Source organism: Myotis davidii, unplaced genomic scaffold (assembly GCF_000327345.1).
Source record: "Myotis davidii unplaced genomic scaffold, ASM32734v1 scaffold147, whole genome shotgun sequence".
In the NCBI taxonomy this organism is placed as follows: Eukaryota; Metazoa; Chordata; class Mammalia; order Chiroptera; family Vespertilionidae; genus Myotis; species Myotis davidii.
In genome coordinates this window covers 5,515,907-5,533,386 of record NW_006383010.1, presented here as the reverse complement: position 1 = coordinate 5,533,386, position 17,480 = coordinate 5,515,907, and the positions used below count along the sequence as shown (strand labels likewise).

The window sequence follows — 17,480 nt, the reverse complement described above, 5'->3', positions numbered from 1 at the left end:
AAGAGTCCCCAAGGACATTATTTAAACACAATAATACAATTTCAATCTCAGCCATATTCATTAGGTTTATGATTTTCTTTTAAAGAAACATGACTCCATTGTATATATTTTGAATCAGACTAAAAATCATTGCTTTTGAAAATAAGAAACATAAAGCATGGTATCTTTAAAAGAGAGAAAAAATAAAAATAAAAGATAGAGGGAGAGGGAAGGAGAGAGAGAGAGAGAGGATAACGTGGGGGCTAAAATAGATACTCTTCCTCTCACCTTCTAAAGGCTTCTATCTGGGCTAATTATCAAATTAGCAGGGGAAAATCTACAAAGTTTATTATGGATGTACATGCTGGGGGTGTCATAAGATATGATGGAACACATTGGGTAGTTGAGGTTTACATGCCATTATGGACAAAAGAGAAAGGAACAGGGGCCTGAGATTTTGAAGGAATCAGGGAATTTACAGGGAGCTGAGGAAGAGTGAAATACAAGTGGTAGGCAAATTATTGCTAGGCAACCCAGAAACAAGGGGGTGGGCCTGGAACCTTTCTCTCTAATGCTAAGGTGAATATGTGAAGGTTCTCTTCCCGGAGCAGGTCTTTCCATCTGCTTCAGTCAGAAAGGAAAGGGTGAGGGTCAAAGGTTTCTTTCTGAGTTCTTTGTTTCTTAATAACCAGCTTAAAATCAATATCCCAAAAGTCCCAGTTTTGCAATGGCAAGCATTTGGTCCCCTTCCATACACTTACAGAATTTTAACACCTAAGCTAATACATTTAAAAGAACAATTAAACAAATGACTCTCACTGCTTCTCTCACTATGTCATGTCCTGAAGACAAGCAATGGTGAACTGTTTCTCCTTTTGCCTCAAGCGCCTGATACCCAGAGTGAGGAAGCTGCCTCCAGACTTGGTGTTGGCAGAAGCGGCTAAATGGATTTATATTGAGTTATTTATATTGTGTTGTTTTGTCTGTGGTTCCTGTGCTGGGGGTTTGATGGTCACATCAAAGGAGTAGCTCTGCTGTAAGAATTGGTCAGCGAGGGTCAAATAAATCGTGGTCATTACTGAGACCCATTCCCATGATAATTACGGTCAGGAGACCCTTGGTGTGTAAGTCTGTTCTCTTGGTGCAACACATATGCCCCAAGCTTGTTAAAGGCTCAGCAGTGATGGACTCATGGATATCTTTCTTGGAGGAGAGGTGGCTTACTGAACCTTGAAAGAGGGCACGATGGCCTATCAAGTCTCCTTTACTGTGGCAGTCTAGGATGTTACCAAGGCAACACTTGCCCCTGAGCGTGGCAGTACCCTCCTCTGGTAGTCACCAGGCCGTAAAAGGGTTGTGATGATGATACCACAGCTGATCATTTGTAGTATTCTACACGTATACTTCTGCTCTTAGAAATAATAAAATAAATCTAAGTGGCTGCTTGTGAAACAAAAAAAAGGGGGGTGGGGACTGGCTTAGTTCCTGTTTAGGGGGTGGCTTGTGACTGTGACAGATATAACGAGAGTGAAATATGGTCTGTGTGCCTGTTTGCTTTGCCCTCCTGACTGCAAACACATCTCCATCATCTTGCCAGACCCCGAGGGAAGCCTATTTACAGCAGCTGGACTGGGACTGACTGGCTCGGATAGGGCAGAGCCCAGCCACCGCTAGTCCACAGGAACGTCTACACAAGCTTAGCTACACAAAGCTCCAGTCGTATTGTTTTTGTGGAAAAAAAGAAAGAAAAGGGGGGGGGGTCTTAATTACAGGTTTTCTGTAATTAAGGAAAAACGGTTTAAAAAGAAGTAGTGAAAGATCTAGGAAGCAGAGTTTTATACTATGATAAATAATCGTCAGTTTGATAGTTTATAATTAGGGAAGGAGGGGTTAATTCCATTACGCAGTTGTTTTAGGAGTTTATGAACAATTTTAAACTTATCACCCGACTTGTACAAGTGGAACATTATGAAAATAGCCATTCTTTGCAAAATTCTTTTTCGTACACACGAGAAAATGTGACTTTGTTTTTGCTGCAATGAAAACTCAAAATGATTAGCAAGGCAAACTTATGTGCAAGAAACTTTAGGTTAACTTGCCAAAGATATTCAACCTCTTTCTCTCCCTTAAAGAAATGTTTATATATAAGGCATTCTATTACATACATATACCACTTCACATGCATAAATTTCTTCAGTCCCACAGACAACAGAGGTTAAGGAAACAGAAAATTCAGTTCTAGGAAGACTAAGAAGTTAAAGGCACATATACATGCCTCTGATTATAAGGTTTTTGAAAAATAATACACATAGTAAGCTGTTAACTGCTATAGAAAGCATGCTTAACTGTAGGCTGTAGTTTAAGTTAGTTGAAAAGCCCTTCCTGATAATGAGAATTATTTTTTAAATATATATTTTATTGATTTTTTTACAGAGAGGAAGGGAGAGGGATAGAGAGTTAGAAACATAGATGAGAGAGAAACATCGATCAGCTGCCTCCTGCACACTCCGCACTGGGGATGTGCCCGCAACCAAGGTACATGCCCTTGACCGGAATCAAACCTGGGACCCTTCAGTCTGCAGGCTGACGCTCTATCCACTGAGCCAAACCGGTTAGGGCAATAATGAGAATTATTAAAGTGAGTGGGTTACTAGGCAGGTCTTCATAGGCCAAAGGAATAATGTTATTTTATGATATGATGGACTTGGAATGTGTAAACATTCAGTGTAATCCAGCATTCTCTTATCTTTTACACCCAGTGAAAGACAGGGTTTTTTTTTTTGGAAACTCAATTTACTCAGAGATCTAGTCTTAACACTTCACCATTTTGCCTCATATTTACAGTTAAGTTCACAAATGAAGGTAGGTGCGACTGGCTTAAAAGTTGAAAGTTAAAATTAAGGAACTGACAAACTCATTTTCTTTTATGTTATGTGATAGAATGGAGTTATTCTTTTCTTATCCTTACATAAAAGGGTGAGATGGTGGAAATTTTTATCCTAAAACCATAGACAGATTTACTCTTGTCATTAGTTCAAAGTGATCCCAGGCAAGTTGAAATATTTTCGGTTGGTCTGAATGAATCGGAGTCCAAAACAGCACCGACTAAGGTAAAAGGTATGGGCTTCAGAATTGGCAGGTTTGGTTTGGGTCATAGATCAAACTGTTAGGTATAATCGTGGACAGTTAACCTCTTATTCTCCAATAGTTAATAGGGAATGTCAAGATAATAATGCCATCTAGGCCATAGCACAGTTATGGTCTTAAATAAGAGATTTCAAGCACTTAGCATGGAACTTAGCACAGAGAACAACCAGTATTACATTTCTTTTTTTTTTTTTTGGACCTGTGACTTACAGTGGGTCCTGTCAGTTACAGAAGAGGGCCCGATTCTCTGACCAACCCCACTCCTGTCTATTCCTTTGAAGTTAGAAATGAGGGAGAAAGTGCCACCTAGTCCCTAGGGAACCATTTCTCATATGCCTCTGACGCCTCATACAAGTGTCCGTCGAAGCTAAGGGACTTTTCTTTTTTTTTTTTTAGGATCTCCCACTGAGTTCAAAGACTTATCCTTCCAAAGAATATGAGCAATAGTCACCGTTTATGATGTCATATTTGCTGTAATGCTTTGTTGTAGTTGCTGAAATGTTCACAGACTCTGTTATTGCTTAGATCTTAAAACAATTACAAGGGAAGTCAAATTCCATTCTTCAGTAAAACGCAGAACTAGGATTAGTCCCATTGTGCAATAAAAACATGAAAAGCTTGAAAAACACATCTATCTTTAGATTATTAAGTTTACAATGTCAACCCAGATTCTTTGATTTGACTAGGATCCTATCCTGATATATTTAAAGTAAGCTAAATCAGCAACATTTTAATCTATTCATATCTTAGCCATGGGTTTTTCAATTTGCATTCAAATATAATATTAAGTGATATTATTGCCTCAAATCCAAAATGCTTGTGTTTTGTTTGTTTTTCATTTTTCCACTCTGGAAGTTGGGATACCTTATGATTAATGTGTAAAGTTATGTTGTGGTAGTTCTTTTCCATAAAAATTGACCCCAAACCAATAGAAGATCTTTAGAGTGATGGAATCATATTTAGGAAAATATGGAGTTCAAAAATCATCTTACTTTGTATTGATATTACCTAAGGTGGCTTTGCTCTTACTTTGTGGTAACTTAATTATTGGTAAAAGAAACAATTTAATATATACGGAAGATAATCCAAAGGCTTCATTAAGATTTTTGGTACACATATATTTGTAGGTCAAACAGCCATACCTCTAGCTAATAGCTGGTCTTTTTAATGTTTCAACATTGCTTTAAAAGTACCACAGATTTCTTCCAATATGATAGGAAATACCATATTTGTCATAGCAAGATTCCAAGGAGAGAAAAAGCCTCCCCAGCCAGTTTCCAGAAAACCCTTTCCTCACTCTTAGGTCGCCTCTTTCTTTTGAGGGTCCCTGTAAAAGCTAGGGTGGCAGCCATACCTGTCACTGTCATGTGGGACAACACACCATTCAAAACCTGACATACATACAGCACAGTGCTGGGTACATAGCAGTTATTCAATAAACCTCTCCTGGTGCACTGATGTGAAATACAAAACTGTTCTAGTTAGGCATACATACAGCTTTTAACATTGGGAAAACTCAATTTTCCAAAAATGTTCCCTTTTCCTTTTCTCTTCTCCCCCTCCCCACACCCCCTTTTCCTACCAAAAATCCTGTGAGTTAATTTTGGGACTTTTACACAAATAAAAGCACCAATAAATCAAATCCTAAACGTTCTTTTTTCCCTTGAAATATAAAAAGTGGTGTTTTTTGTTTTGTTTTGTTTTCCTGTTTGTTGGTTTTTTTCCATTTTGGTAGCAAACATGAAAATCACCACAACTAAAGGTAGAACACCAATTTCAAAAAACGTTTGATCAACCCAGTCGGTGTGACTCAGCGGTTGACCAAGAAACCAATAGGTCTCCCATTTGATTCCCAGTCAGGGCACAGGCCCTGGATGCGGCTCTATCCCCAGTAAGGGCCATGATGTTCATGCCGGTCAATGATGTTACTCTCTCGTCAATGTTTTTATCTCTCTGTTCCTCTCTCTCTAAAAAACAATAACAACATACTTTAAAAAAACACATTTGATCAGAGATGGAAAACTCAATGGTAAAGTTAATAGAAATGAGTGAAATGTAATGTTAAAAGCTGATGATGTGAAACACTGATCAAGAACCAATTAATAAATTACTGATAATGATTTTCTTTAGGAACACTGATAACCCTTAGCAACTAGGTGGCAAGTTGGTTTGCAAATATTTCAATCAATTAAACTGAAAAATAATAACCCTTATGAAACGGGGAAGAAAAAATGTATGAAAAAAACAGAGGAAAAGAAAGAGAAGAAAGGAGGAAGGGGATTTATCTTAAAATATTTAATCTAAATTAAAAAAAAAATTCCTGCTTTCTAAAACACTTTACATTCCAAAATAGGAAAAGAATTCTTTAAATGCTGACATTACAATAGGCACAGGATCAACTATTAGATAATAAATATCATTTCTATGCGAGCAGCCCACAAATCATGATTAAAAAGCAAACTTCAAATACTACTAAATCCATTTTCTTATTTGCTACCTAATTCCATCAGAGCTAACAGAAAATTTAATAACCAGAGAGCTTCACAGAGAAGGAACATGGTGATCTGTTTTTGCTCATTTTTTTTTACCCACTTCCAGACAGAAGAAATTAGATAAACTATACGCTTGATTTTTTAAAACTAAAAGCCTCCCACTTTTTCCTTTAGCTTTGAGCATAAGTGAAATGCATAATAAGAGCATTCTTTCTTAATTTTTCATATGTTTGGCCCAATAGCTTTGGGATCTCTATAATGGTCTTTTTCAGGCTTCATTGAAGAGGGATATCTGCATAATTACTACAGCATCAAAAAAAATTGGCATTGAGGTAGATATAGAGGATTCATCATCAGGAGGCATATATACGCCCTTCACGTATGCATGTGATTTTTAAAAACACTACAAATGTTTTTGAGTTATAAAACGTAGGACACATTCTAGCCTATTACCCCACGTCCGGTATACTACTAGTATTATTTGGAGTTCTTGTATTTGCACTTTTCCAAGAACCGTGGTTAAGAATAAAAGGCAAAGGAAACGGATCACTTCCTGCCTCCAAATAATGTCTTACCCCCCTATGCTTAATAGATTTACAAGCTCAGATAAAAACTAATTTCAAGCAAGCTGTGAAAGAGCAAAAGAAAAGCCCTGGTTTAATTTGTTAGTGAAGGAAGGCCTTGCTTGAAATTCATATCAACTTTACATTCTGCAAAGCAACTCAGCCACATAAAAATAGTCAAAAAGGACTTCATTTAATTAGTGATATGTAGACTTTTGCATAGAAAAAGGTTACAAAGTAATGCAAAAAGGACTAGGTACAGTAATTTTAAAACAAATATTTAAAAGTATAATGTTGCATAATGTTTAACATTCTTCTTTATTGCTTTCTCCACACAGCAGAGAAATGAAGTGCATAATAATAATACATGCTGTGTCTTTATCTTTCAAACATAAAATCTCATGTGCTCAATTTCAATGTATTAAGAGATTATTTTGTCATTAAACAAAATAAAAAACCAAACAAAATGAAACCAAAACACCATTATGTAGCACTAGTCTAGGCATGGACAAACTAATTTATGTACATCCCATTGCATACATTCATCTTGATTTGGGGTCAAACGCAATCTTCAGCTTGACAAAGAGCATTTAAAAATCGTGGCTTTTCTGTTCCAAATGCTATCTCTCTACCTACCTCCCTGTCTCATCACCTCCAGAAATGCTACTTCTCCCAAAAGGATGACAAGGATAGTACACGTCATCGGGACAAAATGAAGAGGATACATATGTGGAAATAGTCCAAATGAAACGGAATAAATTATGCTAAACTTTTACAAACTGGAGTTTTCAAGTTGGCATGAATCAGCTAGCCTCTGGTGGGCACACAGTAGGTCACTGCTCCTGGGCGTACTCCATAAACGTATGGTTTATAGAAGAAGCACCACATTCTGAGCCATGAAAGAAAAAGATGCCTTGGGGTTTGCAGACAAGGCAGAATGCTGGCTAATCTGAGCGCTGATGGAATAATTGCTTATACCAGTGTATTGCTGAATGTCACCACTTGGCAAGTCTGTACAAAGAAAGGAAACTAAGATAAAACTCGGTCTTTCAACTTGAAAAAATTATTTTCAGCAATCCTTTTGGCCAATAAAAACCTGTTGGTTTCAACAGAGTACTCTTCCCTGGCATTGTTATGTCTGCAGCCTAACGCAAGACTTCTGTCCCTCTCCCTTCTTAACCTAACTTCTACCCCCATCCCTTGTGCAATGTTCCATGCTCAGAACAAAACTTCACTAGCTCAGGCACTTAGGAAACACGAATATATTTTTTCCATCTGGTTTCAAGAGAATTCAGTCAGAGCCCTTTTCTTCTCCAATTTGGATAAACCGAGGCGAGGCTGGATGGTACAGTCTTTTACTTTCCGGGGAAATTCTACATGGAAGCAACTGTGAAGTTCTCAGACGTTGCTGACGTCAGTTACCAAGCTGCCTGAACCAACCACAAGAAAGCAAACAGATCGCTAATACCACATTTCCACCTGTGAGGTGTGTGTCTCAGAGAGCTTTACTGTTCCTTGGTGGGTCTGCAGACATCTGTACGGCGGCCTCCGGGGCAGATGCTGACATGCAGGACTTTCAGTGACCATGGCAACAGGTTCAATGACAACTCAAAAAGCGCCCACTTCTGTCCCCCAGGGTCGGTAAGGTTTACTGTTAGTTCCACTGCCCGTCTGCTGAGGGCTGGACGTGGCTGATACGGACAAGGGCGGGCTGATGGCTGTGGCGGCTGCCACCGCGGCAGCGGCGGCGTTTGGGGGGAGCATGGGGAAGGCCCCCGCGAAGGACAGGGGGAATTCGATGGCATCCGAAGGGCAGAATCCGCGTGGGCAAACGTGGCCGTGAGGAGCGCGGAGCCGTGGGCAGGAGGCACGTCTGAAGTCGTGGAGAGGCGGCAGGGCGTGGACTCCGAGGCGTGGAGTCCGTTGGGCTGGAGCAGGGCTGCGGGCAGATGGTGGAAGGCCGCGGCCCAGTGGTGCGGGTGCAGCGGGTGGTGGTGGTGGGCCAGGGAGGAGGTCATGGCCGCTGCTTCCCGCTGCGAGGCGCACGTGCTGAGATGGGAGACCAGCCGCACCCGCAGGGGGTCCGCCGAGTCCAGGCCTTCCACGGAGCTCAGGTACCGGGCCACTTCCGTCAGGCACTCTCGGAACCCGATGCTCATGAAGTCCATGGCCAGCGCGTGCGCATCGAAGTAGCCTAAAGGGCGGTGTGAGCAAAGTGGGGGCCAGGAGAGAGCGAGGAGAAAAGGATCCAGTTACTAAGAGTCCTACCAACTAGGTCCCACTCTGTCCTTCAGAAGATTGAAGCAGAACCACCATCCTTTCTGACAACGTTGCCAGCTACTTATGGTTGCCATCTGTGCAGAAGTTAAGAGAGTGTAGGAAGTACACTTTGCAATTCACATGTGTGACAACTCTGGCATTGCTGGTACTACAGTTGTTCTTGCAACCAAATTTCACAGTGGGGGCGGGGGGTGTGGTTGGTGTGTGTGTGTGTGTGTGTGTGTGTGTGTGTGATTAAGAGCATGCATGTTTCAAGTACTTCCAGGGGGAAAAAGTGGTGTTTCTCCTTCTGTATTGTGGACTAGTGAAATTCCCTAGTCGAATTTTTTCACGGTGACACAGAGTTCCAGGCGCTGTCTCCGTCACATGAGCTGTAGATTAAAGGGCTTTTCTGAAACATCCGCACTCTCTTGGCGGTAAACAGAGAGGTAAAATGCATTTTAGCGGCTTGGGGACTTTCGAATAAAGGACTTTTCTTGCACCAACACTTACTGAATCTTAAATTTTTTTTTAAAAAATGCTTCTTGACTCTTAGTGGCTTTTTAAAAATCAACAAAGTGAAAACATGTTGTCATTACTTGGTATGAAAAAATCCAATAAAAACAAACTGTTTCATTTATCATCTATTCATTATTAGACTATCTTATTCTGTATCTCAAGCACTTTGGCAAATAGTAGTCATAATATTCAAAAGTCCTAAAGCTAGAATTCGAACTGAAATTTGGAAGGCCCAAATAACATCTGGCAAAAATATACCCTATTAAAACAGTAACAACAGCACAAAGCTGATGTAAGACAGCATCATGAAATGTGGAAGATGAGGACTTAGGCAGAGTTAGCAACAAAGTCCCTGGGATTCGAAGGAAAAGCTCTCCCTAAAGAAGCCTCCTCCATGGAAAAGATTTCATGGGAGCGTCCTCAGGGTTCTCCGTGGGCCTTTGCGGACTCTGTCTCCCATGAGAAAAGAGGAGGGAGGTAATCACCAGTGTAGACCGAGTTCAGAAACCCAGAGGGATTTAGAAATTTAGGTTACTCTACTAAATCCTCTCTAGACACTATGGCAACATCAAAGTAGACTGTAAAAAAACACACACACGAACCAACAGGATTGTAACCCTCAGGGCTTCCAAGAATTTTCATGAACAGGCATGAAAAAATTTGAAATTTGTCGTTTGCCAGCTACATGTTGCTGTATATCACTGAGTTCTCTGTTGCATCTTAAGGAATAGAAAGTATACCAATTCCTATCCTGTTGGTGAACACAGAGGGAAATGACGATGAGCAGCTGCCTCCTATGAATGAATCTTGGGCCAAAAATCATAGTACAGCACATAGGTCTATACCACATCATCTGTGCCACCACTGTTCTACAGCTTTCAGTGAACAAACTCACAACCTTGTGAAGTGGACACTAGCACTGTTCTCACTTTACAGATGAGGAAAATGGGGCTCCGAGAGGGTCAGTAATTTACCAGGTGTCACAGAGCAACTACAGGACAGTGCCAGATTTGTAAACAGGCAACCCAGCCAGAGTCCCTGCTCTAAGACATCAGCACACTAGGAGGCCCTTATAGCAGTTGTGAGTCTTGGGCGATGTAAGCCCACTCTGCCCGCCCCCCTTCTTCAAGGCCCACATATTCTCCAGCTTGGTGACCTGTTTAACGACCTGGCAGTCAGGCCACCTGTATGTGCTTGCTTGGAAATGTGTGTTCATAAACTATTCTGGTTTGAATTTTAGGACTGTTCAGGTAGCCAAGAATAGCAACCAAGACTGAACTTAGTTTTTATAGTAAGGCATAAGAACAATATTACTCTTTACAAGTATAGCTCAGGCTAAATACTTGAAATGTTGATAAGAATTCTCAGTCATGTGGTTAACGATGCCAGGGGAGGCAGAGCAAACAAACAACTTTTCTTGCACCACCACTAACTCAATCGGTGCAGATGGCAACGTGGGGCTGGAGGGGCCGTAGCGCTCAGAGAACTAGTGTCGGCCTCATAGTGCAACAGTGCACTCCTCTGTGTCTGGTCACAGGTGAGGCAGTGGCCAACCTGGGCAGGATCCTTGACTCTTAAGATTTCATCCATTCTCTTCTCCATTGTGTCAGAATGCTTGCATGCTACACTGAGGGTTACATTTTAATGAACAGAAGTTTAAAAACCCACGCCCATTCATTCAGGATGGCTCCTTGAGAAGGTGCAACCAAGGGTAAGTCACAGCACGTGGGCTTCCCTGTACAATGATCAGCCTCCCTGACACACAAATATTGGAACAAAACCAGGAGGTTAGAGGCAGTCTTTTCCTCTTGTTCCTCCTTCCCTCCCCACAAGCCTCCATTAAACCAGAGCTAGAACTCAGTGCAATGCAGCTATTCCAAAGGAAGTGGCCCTAGAATTACTCTCATGTTGTTTTCAGATTTTGGTTGGTCTTGGGTTTAGAGGTGATGGCCAGGGCTGTGTTCCTCAGCAGCATGGCCATAGTGGAGTTAAAGACTGAACGACTTCCATACCAACTGGCAAACAGCTACTTGCCTCCAATGCCCCTTTTCTGCCTTCATCTATGGCAAACGATGACAATACATAGTAAAAGGCTGATAGCAAGCATAGAGAAGCTTCCAGAGTATAGGTGCAGCAGCACTTAGCCCCTGGTGGTGTCTTGTACTTATCCAGTTGTCAAATATATTAAACTAGTGATCAGGTGCACGATTTCGTGCACATTGAAAGGAAATTAATTAGAAGGTAGCCAGCAGGGCAGGACCTGGGCGAGATGGGCCGGACACTCCCTGGAGCCAACCTCTCATGGTCCCTCCCCGGTGTCTTCAGAGTGAGCGGATCCCTCTGGCAGGTGGGGTCCCTAGGCCTGGCCAGTGGGGATCAGGCCAAAACCAGCTCTCTGACATCCCCCAAAGGGTCCCAGAGTGCGAGAGGGCACTCTGCAAAGTTGCTGTCCTATAGAGTATGGAACGCAAAAGCAAGTGTGCAGTAAACCAGATTCGGGCCCCGACAGTGCCCCAGCAACAACATAACCCACGGCCAAAGGTGGAATCGCGTGGCCCTGCGAGGAATTGGGCTTCCTCCTCTCTGGTTTTGGGGTGCGTCACCTGAGAACCGCTGCTGCCAAGTCACTGCAGCTTGGCAGCTACTGCGTTGAGCATCTGCCCCCTGGTGGTCAGGGTGCATCATAGCAACCGGTCGGATGGTCGGATACTTAGCATATTATTAGCCTTTTATATATATAGATAATACCCTTGGCTAAGATGAATACCAAAGGTTTGTTTGAAGGGTGAAAAAGATACAAAAGGGTGAAACCCAGTCAAGTGGAAATGGGATGATAAAATTTGAATGAGAATTACAGCTTTCCCATCTCAAGTATATTTTTAGCATGAAGTAAGGGTCTGTCCCTGACTCCCTAAACAATTCTTCCTCAAATCATTATGGAATACAGAGAACATCTCTCCAGGGAACTCGGCCCAGGGAACCTTCTCCTATTTGCTCTGGTTAGGAATGACTGCTCCATTAATGGTTTCCAGTAGAGATTCACTACCTGCACTTCAAATGCTCTGTCTGGTCTGAATCCAAAACCAACCAAAATCTGAAAACAACCATGAGAGTAATTCTAGAGTCACTTCCTTTGGAATAGCTGCATTATACTGAGTTCTAGCTCTGATTTAATGGGGGGCTTTGGGGAAGAGAAAGAAGAAAAAGAGAAAAGATTGCTTTTAACCTCCTGTTTATGTTTGGATGTTTGTGTGTTTGTTCTGTCTTTCTGTACAGATTCCAGCATGTGCTTCTGAAGTCCCAAACAAATCTCTGACCCGGCTGCTGTGAATGAAGCTTCACTCCCACAGTATTATGAAAGCAAACACAAGCCCAGGGTCAAGTGCTCCTTTTGTTCCAGAAGTTCTTTCCCACGAGTTCAATCCTGCCATTAGCATTGATTTCCACGGCTTTAATCTGGGACCTCCTATCCCAGCTTGTTAAAGAACCGCTCAACTATGACTTCCTTACAATCTTGGGGAGGGGAGGAGAGGAGGGGTGAAAAAAGAAAGGTGGAAAGGGGTGGGGAAAATGAAGTCACCTACTTACCTTTACCCCCTGTTGCCTGAAGCATCTTCAAATGATCCACTGTCATTTGTAATATTTCAGCTTTTTCTAATTTTGCAGAGCCCTGCATAAACAAGTAATAAAGTCTTATAAGTTCTATGGAAACAAATTTGGGACATTTTATACTGGATTTTCAATTTTCCTTCTCACTAGAAAATTCTAAGTTTAATTTTTTTCACAGAAAAATCTGAATTCCTTCCAAACTTTAAATCCAAACTCTAATTACTATGTCACACCTAATGACAGATAGTTGCTATGTCACACTTAATGACAGATATTTCAACTTTTAAAGGTCAAAAAGTATAATAAATATTTTTGTCATAAGAATAGCTATACTCCCCAATATTACTCCACCAAAATTACAATTGTGAAAATCTCAAACTTTGCAACCAATCAGTACCTTGGTTAATAGTATATTTAATTGCATTATCTAATTGTATAGAACATCCAATAGTCCTATATAATGCTCAAATCTAGATCAGTTGAATACAACTCTGGAGGATAAGGAAACAGAATCTCAAATTATTGTTGAACCCTGACTTGGTGACTTTGATCGAATAATTAGTTGGTCTTGGTATTTTTTCATCATATCAAACATTATTGGTATTAAAGACATATGGTAGAATAATTTGCAATTTTTAACTCTCTGAAAGTGCCTGCCACATTTTAGAAGATTTAGTTTCCAAATATTTAACATTCTCGGTTATAAAATGGACATATCTCTTTTAATGCTTTTCCAACATTTTCAAATAAAATGTTTTGACTTTCCAGCTAGAAAAATAAAATAAAAATAAAAATTTTTACTAAGTCTTTAATTCATACTAGACCTCGGGTAAGCAGAACCAAAAATAAAAAAGGGAAGACTTTTAATATGTTTTCCAATAATTACCAGCAGGTGTCACTGTAAATTTCAAGATCATAAATAAGAAAGCATAATTTACTACTTATCTAGTAAGCATCAGCAACATGTAAGGATATTTAAACCCTTTAAAATAGTTCTTAATAAAACTGTCTTTGAAATGTATTTTTATGTCCCCACTTTTTAAAATAAGGCAACTTCTGGAAACCAATTGAAAAAAGTGCCGCCTCAAACTGTCTCAGAGTGCTGTGGGTAGCTTCTAATTTCCTGGAGGAGCTAAATAATTAAACCAATATGTTTTTTTCAGAAAAGGAAATAGAAGTTTATTTCAGGTTCCTATGCGTTACTTGTTTCGTGAAAATTATCAGCTCAATGCCAGTTATTTAAACTGCTTAACTAAATACCCTTCTAATCATATTGTGACAGGGCCAACTCACTAAGGGTTGGTAGCCAAGCTCTGCAAATGGGAAAGTCTGTGTTTATGGTAACTAGCTGCCAAACAACTGAGGTTTGCTTTTAAGATTTGTTTTAAATTGACATTTAAGAAAAGAAAGAAAGAAAAAGAACAACAACAACAAAAACCACACCAAACTGATTTTTCCTCATAACTAGGTATTTCAGTACTCAAAGTAAAAATATCACTAAATAATGATATCTTCAGTTTCAGCCTACTGCTACTAATCCAAACTACTGTTTCCACATCACATTTACCTAATCAAAGGCAGTTTCAGCGTATAGAATGGGTGCCTGTGTTTCTCTTAAACATATGTAATCAATAGCATATTACATCTTGTACTTCTGTCAGTGCTCAGTTTTTCCATGAAGATGTACAGTAGTTTCAGTGAACGTGACTAATAACAAAATTGTAGTTTCTGGATAATTTCTGAGGGCTTTGTAATGTTAGTTTGGTTCATGAAATAAACAACAAAATGAAATAAACAAACAATTGCTGTCTTATATTCTATTTGAATTAAATTGAAAGTATTTTCAACAAGGTTATGATGCCACATTCTTTGAAAGATGCTGTTAGAAATCTATGCCATTAGCCATGGTGGCAAGAGGAAAAACTTTTCTAAAACGACAAAGAAATATTTACATATTTGGCTTCCTACTCTATTAAGTGTGAAAAAAATCTTTTTTTTTTTTTTGTAAAGGAATATGTGAATTCTAAAAAGGGCATATGGCTAGTTTGATTTTTACCAAACTTCCAAAAAGATGCTCCAAATCGAGCATTATTCTGTTAACCCAGGGATTAAAAATGAAACCATGTGGGTTGGTAAATAAATTGTATTTGTATAAGTTATTTAGAAAATAAAGCTGGAGATGTTACTTTCTGGGCTTTGGTAATGTTTAAAATAAAAAGCTTATTTTTCTTAAACTGTTTGAAACAAAAATGAAATTTCACAATGATATCCTTCTTCTTTTTTTTTTTAAAGAATACCACATACATCTTGGTTTTAAAACCACCACTGGTCTTCATAAGAAAGAACAGAGAAAGCATGAACACTGTTACCCTGAAGGGGAAAATAAGCCCAAGAATGGAAATGTTTTTCAACTTCACGATGGATTATGTTTTTAATAGTTTTGCCACAACAAAGCATTTTATTGAAATCACTGCTCTGTGCCAGATCAGGGCACATACACCATTATTTTAAAAAGCTTTAACAGGCTTTCCCAGATGAGAGAATCAGATTTTTTGAGCTTTTTGGTTGGGGTGGTCAGGGGTGAGGATAGCTTACTTGTTTTTCAAAAGCAGTTGGCACCAGTCGCCTCAACTCGGATAAACTGTTATTTATCCGATCTCGACGCCTTTTCTCTATTATCTATCCCAAAGAAAGCAAAACAAAAGTTTATGAATACACAAATGATAAAATTACTCAGGATGAAAAAAACAACAACTGCTACACATTAGGCTGCATAACATGAAATAAAAAGAAAAAAAAAATCACATACCCCTCTCCTTTTCTTTCTTGCCATAATCTGAGATGTTGTTGTTGGAGAATTCGATCTAATCACAGAGCTAGAACTTTGCCTATGAAATAGGAAGAGTATGTCAGGTGCTTCATTAACATAACAATAGTTTCTTCTGAGTACTTGATGCCACCCATTAAACATTGAGGGTGATTTCGAAGTTGAGGTCTGTGTTAGTTTATTCTTAATTCTTGCTTTACTCTTAACATACTTTGCCTCCAGCCTATATCTCTTTTCAGGTAGGAATGAATGGTGGCTTAAAAAAAGAAAAGTTTTAATGAGTAATTTAGATGCCAAATCCATTGGCAAAAACATCCCTAAACTTTTATGAAGTCTCCAGTAAAATAATTATGGGGCAGTCAGGGTGAGAAATTAGATATTAGTACTTCCTAGTGCCACTCATAAATTTTTCTTAAAAGTCAACTAGTCTCTAGTAGCATCCTCCTCCTCTTTCCGTTCAAACATACTGAACAAAGCAAAGCTGTTTTAAAATAAAGGCCATGTTTAGCACCATTACCAAACAGATATACAATCATCACATGTCACACGGTTGTCTCTAGATGCAATCTTTAAAATAAACACGTTATCTTACTATTTCAATTACTCATATCTCACAACGGGAAAAAAATGACAAATTTAATGTTTTGAATCCGAATCTTCCAAAAGAATGCTCCAAAGTAAAAATGCCACTGATAAGAAAATTAAAATCAGATCAGCTACCAGGTAAGGGTTTTACTTTGAAAATGAAACCTCTAGGCTAGGAGCTGCACCTCATCTTGAGTTTCCTAATGAAAAGATTATTTTATACTGAGAGTTCAATCAAATCATTATTTTGCCACTTAGAATATTTGCCATCCTTTCTAGTTTGTATCTGTTACTCTTCATAATTCATGGATTCTGTAATTCTTTATGTTCTCAGATTTTCCAGGGTTCCTGTTATTTGTTCTTCCATTTTAGAAATGTTGCACAGATCAGGTTGTTAGTACTTCATCTCCTCACTTCTGGATCTTATTTCTGAATTAACTGTCTTCCTCATTCCCACCCATTCTCATTTGGTTTCGCCTTTTACAGGACATCTTCTGTTTTTCTGTTCTTATTTTTTAAGATGACCGGCACTTTAATAATTGGAAGATACTTTGTAAACAATGTTTCATGTAAATGTCTTTGCTCTTGCTGATATGAGGCTTTGGTTTTTATGTATTAGAAGAACAGCATTGAAAGAAAGAAAGAAAGAAAAAACAGCATTGAAAGTTTTCCAAAAGGTAGGAAGAATTTTGCTCTTTGAGTGACAGTTGCAGATAAATAATTAAGGTGCTTCTGGGGATGCCAATTAGAAGCAATTATCATTTGACCCGCCCGGCACTAAAATGCCTCGGTAATCTCCCCCTGCCACGGGGAAGTGGAGGTCTGGCTTCTGTGATCGCGACCCCGATCTTTCCCAGACTTAAGAGCCGGCAGTCAAAGCAATAACGCCCGAAACGATCCTTACATCTGTCACTCACTCTGCTGTCAGCCAAGACACACATGGTCGACCCGGAGCGCGCACCCTGCTTAGCGGGGACACTGCACGTCGCTTCAATTTCTCCATAAAGCAACTTAGCTTTTTAGTCTCTTTTAAAAACACCAATTTTTCCTTGCCCTTGGCCCATTTCGGCAGCTTCAGTGGCGGGGGCGTCGCCCGTCGCCCGTCGCCGGGACCTGGCTGTCGGCCGGCCGGGTGCAGACAGCCGGGCAACAATCCCGGCCAACTGCCGCACTTTCAGGCGCTGCACCCCCAGAGTGAAAACCCACCTCCCTCGCCCCACTCCACGCACGTTCCCGAGCGCCCACCACTCAACGCTTCTCCAGCAAAACTTCCCCCTCTTCGTGAGGACGCCGCGGAAAGGAGCCTGGAGATGCCCACGGAGCCGTCCCACACAAAGCTCCCCGACGCCTCGGGCTCCGAGCGCGCGCTCACCCCGAGTAATTGTTCTCGCTTCCCACGTCGATGGTTTCATCCAGGTCGCTCTCCGAGGTCGTCTCCTCGCAGGGGCGCTTCATCGCGGCGAAAAGGGCGCGGGGCGCAGCCCGGCCGGAGACACGGAT

The 17,480-nt window shown here is 40.4% G+C and overlaps 1 protein-coding gene across 1 annotated transcript; it reads right to left on the bottom strand.

Annotated features, from left to right (window-relative positions):
- Positions 1 to 5,476: 5,476 nt before the first annotated feature.
- On the bottom strand, positions 5,477 to 17,474 carry HEY2 (hes-related family bHLH transcription factor with YRPW motif 2). The gene is given in 6 exon segments (XM_006778447.2): positions 5,477 to 7,975; positions 7,978 to 8,375; positions 12,548 to 12,629; positions 15,164 to 15,247; positions 15,378 to 15,456; positions 17,353 to 17,474. Coding segments are annotated over 6 exon segments (912 nt in total). The 5' UTR covers positions 17,436 to 17,474; the 3' UTR covers positions 5,477 to 7,789.
- Between the last annotated feature and the right edge of the window lie 6 nt (positions 17,475 to 17,480).